This window comes from Caretta caretta, chromosome 28, assembly GCF_965140235.1.
Source record: "Caretta caretta isolate rCarCar2 chromosome 28, rCarCar1.hap1, whole genome shotgun sequence".
Classification (NCBI taxonomy): domain Eukaryota; kingdom Metazoa; phylum Chordata; order Testudines; family Cheloniidae; genus Caretta; species Caretta caretta.
The window spans coordinates 2296129-2302654 of NC_134233.1; the positions used below are offsets into that span (position 1 = coordinate 2296129).

At 56.2% G+C, this 6526-nt stretch overlaps 1 protein-coding gene across 1 annotated transcript; it reads right to left on the bottom strand.

Moving 5' to 3' along the window:
• Positions 1–425: 425 nt before the first annotated feature.
• Positions 426–6065, bottom strand: LOC125628712 (thialysine N-epsilon-acetyltransferase-like). Its single transcript, XM_048833977.2, has 6 exons — positions 5984–6065; positions 5611–5662; positions 5269–5352; positions 4772–4870; positions 2955–2995; positions 426–1099 (listed from the first exon to the last, which is right to left on the bottom strand). The coding sequence occupies exons 1-6, from the start codon at positions 6044–6046 to the stop codon at positions 926–928; spliced, it is 513 nt and encodes a 170-aa protein (XP_048689934.1). The 5' UTR covers positions 6047–6065; the 3' UTR covers positions 426–925.
• Positions 6066–6526: the final 461 nt, after the last annotated feature.

Genomic DNA, 6526 nt, shown 5'->3' on the forward strand with positions numbered 1-6526 from the left:
CTGTGTGGGATGGAAGGAGGGCTGGAGGGCTATGGGGGATGGAAGGAGGGCTGGAGGGCTATGGGGGATGGAAGGAGGGATGGATGGATGGAGGGCTGTGTGGGATGGAAGGAGGGCTGGAGGGCTGTGGGGGATGGAAGGAGGGATGGAGGGCTGTGTGGGATGGAAGGAGGGCTGGATGGATGGAGGGCTGTGTGGGATGGAAGGAGGGCTGGAGGGCTATGGGGGATGGAAGGAGGGCTGGATGGATGGAGGGCTGTGTGGGATGGAAGGAGGGCTGGAGGGCTGTGGGGGATGGAAGGAGGGATGGAGGGCTGTGTGGGATGGAAGGAGGGCTGGAGGGCTATGGGGGATGGAAGGAGGGCTGGAGGGCTATGGGGGATGGAAGGAGGGCTGGAGGGCTGTGTGGGATGGAAGGAGGGATGGAGGGCTGTGTGGCATGGAAGGAGGGCTGGATGGATGGAGGGCTGTGTGGGATGGAAGGAGGGATGGATGGATGGAGGGCTGTGTGGGATGGAAGGAGGGATGGAAGGAGGGATGGAGGGCTGTGTGGGATGGAAGGAGGGATGGAGGGCTGTGTGGGATGGAAGGAGGGCTGGAGGGCTATGGGGGATGGAAGGAGGGCTGGAGGGCTATGGGGGATGGAAGGAGGGCTGGAGGGCTGTGTGGGATGGAAGGAGGGATGGAGGGCTGTGTGGCATGGAAGGAGGGCTGGATGGATGGAGGGCTGTGTGGGATGGAAGGAGGGATGGATGGATGGAGGGCTGTGTGGGATGGAAGGAGGGATGGAAGGAGGGATGGAGGGCTGTGTGGGATGGAAGGAGGGATGGAGGGCTGTGGGGTGCAGACGCAGGACTCCATGGGGCCCGGAGGGCTCCGGTTGATTTAGCTCCGTGGCCCCAGCCCGGCTCCCCATGGCCCCGAATCACCGTCCGTCCCCTGCCAGCCTGCGCAGGGCCTCGGCCCCCAGCTCGAAGCAGTGCCAGTCGCTCGCCTCCGTCTTGTCCTGGGCCCCGAGGTGCCGGTACCACGCCAGGGCCTGGCTGTTCCACGCCACCACTGTGAACTTCATCTCGCTGCAGCCTCGGGCCAGCACCGCCTGCCGCGACGGGAGAGGGGCGGGTCACCGCATGGGGGAGGAGACTGGGGGGGCTGGCTCTGGGTCAGAGAGAAGGCGCATCCATGCACGGACTAATCCCACCAACCTAATCCGGTCCCAGATAATCCTAATCCAGACCAGAATGTAAAGTTTCTCATGTACCAGTCCCTCCTAATCCTAATCCACATTGATCTAATCCTGATACAGAGCAGCATGGGTGATTTCTCCTTATCTAGCCCTGTCTAGTCCTAATCCAGACCCTCCTAATACAAATCTAGATACCAATCTAACCCTAATCCTTATACAGGTGTCCCAAATCCTACACTCAACCTGTCCTAGTTGATTCTGCCCCCTAATCCTAATCCAGACTCATTGTCTCTTTACCCTAATCCAGATTCCACCGTCTAAACCTAATCCTTACTTGACCTCTAACCTTAATCCAGATTCCACCCTCTCCACTTTATCCAGATTCCCCCAGATAACACTAGCCTTAATCCACTCTCCTCTTAATCCACTCTCTATCCTTATACCAATCCAGATTAGTTTCTTACTGAGCCCTGTCATCCAAATCACGCCTACAGCTTGTGACGAAATTGGGGATATTTGGAGCGCCTCAGTTTAACAAGGTGGTGAGAGAGGGTATGTGGTTGCCGGGACCTCCAGACAACAGCCTAGAGATGGGGGTTGCTAGGCCCGAGGACCTGGAGAGTTTCCTGTGCTGGGTTCAGACGCTCAATAAACCCTCCTGTTTTTCGGTGGCTGGGAGTCGCTCTGGTCTAGAGAACAGGGGGGCACCATTCCCTCTGGGAGTGGAGGCCCCGGGGGTCCAGAGCGAGGGGACTCCTTGGGGTGGCCCACAGCAAGAGACAAGGCATGCTATGGCTCGGAGAGATAGCACCCCTGAGAGAGAGTGGAGCCCCGAGAAGGGCTGTCGCCCTGAAAGGGGTCCCCCGCAGGGACCGCACGGGGCCAAGAGTGGGCATGAGTCCATGACACGGCTATATAAATATATTCCGAACCCAGGGTTCCTTTATCTAACTAGTCATAATCCAATCAAGAAAACAAATCACATCCTAATATTAATCCAGACTGTGTTTATCTAAACGTAAACCCAATTCTAATTCAGTCCATTTTATTTAACCTGACATTATCTAGCCCAAATCCCAAACCAGACTTCTTATTCTATCCGAAATCTACCCCAACACCAATCCAGACTGCTTAATCTATCCATGGTCTGACTCTAATCCTAATCCAGACTCCTCAATCTATCCCCAGTCTATCACAATCCAGAGTGTTTAATCTATTCCCATTCAACCCCTAATCCCAATCCAGATGGTTTAATCTATCCCCAATCTACCCCTAATCCCAACCCTGACTGATTAATCTATCACCAATCGACCCCTAATCCCAATCCAGATTGATTAATCTATTCCCAATCAACCCATACTCCCAATTCAGACTCTTTAATCTACCCCATTCTACCCTAGTACCAATCCAGATTCCTTAATCTATCCCTAATCTACTCTCAATCCCAAACCAGAATGATTAATCTATCCCCAACCTATCCTCAATCCCAATCCAGACATATTAATCCATCCCAGCCTCCCCTAATCCAGCTCTATTGAGCGTGGCACCTTGAGAGCATGTCCCCCAGGGCCCGCTGCTGACCCCAGTGGGGGGCCGCCCCACCCCCTCTGGGATGGGGTGGGTGGGGTGAAGGAGAAGGGGGCGGGGTTTGTGCCTGATCACCTGACACTCCAGCCCAAATCCCGTGTGCCAATCCCCTCCCCTCATTGGGGTTGGCTGGGGGGAGAACCTGGGGGGTGGGGCAGAGGGAGAGGGGGTAAAATCTTACCTTAGCCATTTCACTCAGCAGCTTCTTCCCGATCCCCCGGCCTAGGGAGCCAAAGCCCGGAAAAGGGGGGTTACAGCTCGTTTGGGTCCAGATGGGCACTGCCCTCCCCCCCACAATCAGCATCCATAGTCTCCTCCCCTTCTCTCCCCTGCAAAACCGGGGTGAATGAGGGGAACCAGCCCTGTGAACGCCCGCGGAGTGACTCCTGATTGACTCTGGATTGAGCGAGAGGGAAACTGGACCTGTGAACGACAGTGGAGTGACTCCAGATTGACAGCGTTAGTTCACATTAAGAGGACACAGCTATCATAGAAGATCTGGGTTGGAAGAGACCTCAGCAGGTGTCTAGTCCAAGCCCCTGCTCAAAGCAGGACCAATTCCCAGTTAAATCATCCCAGCCAGGGCTTTGTCAAGCCAGGCCTTAAAAACCTCTAAGGAAGGAGATTCCACCACCTCCCTAGGTAACGCATTCCAGTGTTTCACCACCCTCCTCGTGAAATAGTGTTTCCTAATATCCAACCTAGACCTCCCCCACGGCAACGTGAGACCATTACTCCTTGTTGTGTCGTCTGCCACCGCTGAGACCAGCCGAGCTCCCTCCTCTTTGGAAACCCCTTCAGGTAGTTGAAGGCTCCTATCAAATCCCCCCTCACTCTTCTCTTCTGTAGACTAAACATGCCCAGTTCCCTCAGCCTCTCCTCGTAAGTCATGTGCTCCAGTCCCGTAATCATTTTTGTTGCCCTCCGCTGGCCGCTTTCCAGTTTTATCACATCCTTCTTGTCATGTGGGGCCCCAAACTGGACACAGTACTCCAGATGAGGCCTCACCAATGTCGAATAGAGGGGAACGAGCGCGTCCCTCGATCTGCTGGCAATGCCCCTACGTATACATCCCAAAATGCCATTGGCCTTCTTGGCAACAAGGGCACACTGCTGACTCATATCCAGCTTCTCGTCCACTGTCACCCCTAGGTCCTTTTCTGCAGAACTGCTGCCGAGCCATTCGGTCCCTAGTCTGTAGCGGTGCATTGGGTTCTTCCGTCCTAAGTGCAGGACCCTGCACTTATCCTTATTGAACCTCATCAGATTTCTTTTGGCCCAATCCTCTAATTTGTCTAGGGCCCTCTGTGTCCTATCCCTCCCCTCCAGCGTATCTACCACTCCTCCCAGTTTAGTATCATCCGCAAACTCGCTGAGAGTGCAATCCACACCATCCTCCAGATCATTTATGAAGATATTGAACAAAACCGGCCCCAGGACCGACCCCTGGGGCACTCCACTTGATACCGGCTGCCAACATGACATGGAGCCGTTGATCACTCCCCGTTGAGCCCGATGATCTAGCCAGCTTTCTACCCACCGTACAGTCCATTCATGCAGCCCAGACTTCTTTAACTGGGAGACGTCATATTTCCCCCCCCCCCCGCCCCCGCTTTGTTTTCCACATCCCTGTTGCCTGGCTTCTTAATCATTGACAGACTCGGCGGTGCAGATTATCGCCATGATCTGAACAGACGGGGTGGAGCCTTCTGGGGCCATCATCCTGAGCGGGTGGCCTTGACCCTTGGCTGAGCAATCCTGGCTTCTGGAACAAACAGTTACAAAACTCACCGGCTGAAATTCTTCCTTCTCTCTTGACTGCAAAGTTGATTCCTGCTGTTCACTCCACTCCAGAGTCAATCAGGAGTCACTCTGGAGTCAATCAGGAGTCATTCCACTGGAGTCACACTGGGGCTGATTTTGCCTCTCACTCCCCCTGCTCCCCATCCTCTCCCCCGCCATGGCTCATTCCCCAAAGGACGCAGCATGGCACCCTACCTCTGAATTCAGAGACCACATATAGATTCTCCAAGTAGACAATACGGCCTGTGTTCACACTGTAGCCAAAGAAGAATAAGACGTAGCCGATTAGGCGACCTGGGGGAGAGAGAGGGATCAAACAGGGGCCAGCCACTGTGGGGTAGGGATGGACTTGGGGGAGGTGGGTACCACACAGGACCTGGGGTCCAGGTCCGGATCCAGCGAGAGGCGGGGTTGGATCTGGTTTAAGATGGGGATAAAGCCACAGAGTCAGAACTACTCTGGGTTCACACTAGCTCAGGATCCAGATTGCTGGCTCCAATGGAGTGACTCTTGATTGACCCCGGGGTGAATGAGATGGGAATTGGCCCCATTGACTCCACTGGAGTGACTCCTGATTGACACCGGAGTGAGCTAGAGGGGAAGCAGTCCTGTGCACTCCAGTAGAGTGATTCCTGATTGACACCAGAGTGACTCCTGATTGACACCGGAGCGAGGATTATGAATTTACATACCTTGCTTGTCTTCTTGCTCTGGGGCCAGTTCTGCTACGAGACATTGGTAGAAGGGGTCCCCTCCAAACCCGTCAGCCCTCAACACTACAGGGAGAAATGGAGCAGACAGACAACAGGTGTGGGGAGGAGTTTGGGGTGGTGGTAGGAAGGATGGGGAGGGTCAGAGGGGTTGGGGAAAACTGGGTGTTTGGGGGAAGTTTGGGGGGAAGGTCAGGAGGGGACTAGAGGGGTGAATTTGGGGGAGGTTTCCAGGGAAGGTTGGGAGGTCAAAGTGAGTGGGGGGATCAGGCGGAGTTTGGGGGTGTCCCCTCCTCACACGCAGCCCCCCATTGTCTGGCTCACCCTGGGAGTTGATTGTCACCTCGTCCAGCAGGTTATGATATTCGGCAATCTCCTGGGGGGAACAAACAGAGTCAGAGACCCCGGGAACGAGCAAGACTCAGAGTAGGTGGGGGAAACCCCAACACTGTGGGGCTAGATAGATGGACTGTGGGGTGTTGCCTGGGGACGGAGAGATAAGATTAGCCATGTAGGAACGGACAGATGCGGCAAGGCATTGATGCATTAACAGAGCACGGACTGTTCTCCGCCTCTGTGGAAACTGAGGCACAGAACATTTCCGGGGTGGGCAAACTCACTCAGGAAGGGAACCCCGGCTTCCCGATGCCCCCAGCAGCCCCCAGCCGGCCCCCACCCCTGCCCCACGGCAGCTCACGCGGATCATGCCCATGACGTGGTCACAGTCGGTGCTCTGGGCCGGGCGGACGACGCACTCCATGGCCACCCGTGGCCAGCGGGCGATGGGGCTGGGTGTGGCCTTCCAGCCTGCCACCTGCGATCTATATAGCGCAAGGATTTACAGCCGTCCACGCCCTTCCCCCCCGCCCGCTCCCCAGCTGGGCGGGATCTGGCTGCCGAGCTGGATCTGGGCGGTGGGGGGGGGGGGGGATTCCCAAGTCTGGGCAGCCGGCGGCTCGGATCAAACCACACGCTGGGGGATGGGAAGACAAGCGAGCTGGGCACCGTGCCAGGGGTGAAAGATCCCGTGTGAACCCCTTATTTCCGCCCCCCGCCGCCGGGTCCTGATAAGCCACTGGTAGCTGGAGTGGTAACGAGGGAACTCCCCTCCCAGAGCCAGGGAGAGAACCCAGGAGTCCTGGCTCCCAGCTCCCCCCCACACACACCATTGTCGCTCTGGGTGGGTAGTGGAGGCTGGTGGGTTAGAGCGGGTGGGGCTGGGAGCCAGGACTCCTGGGTT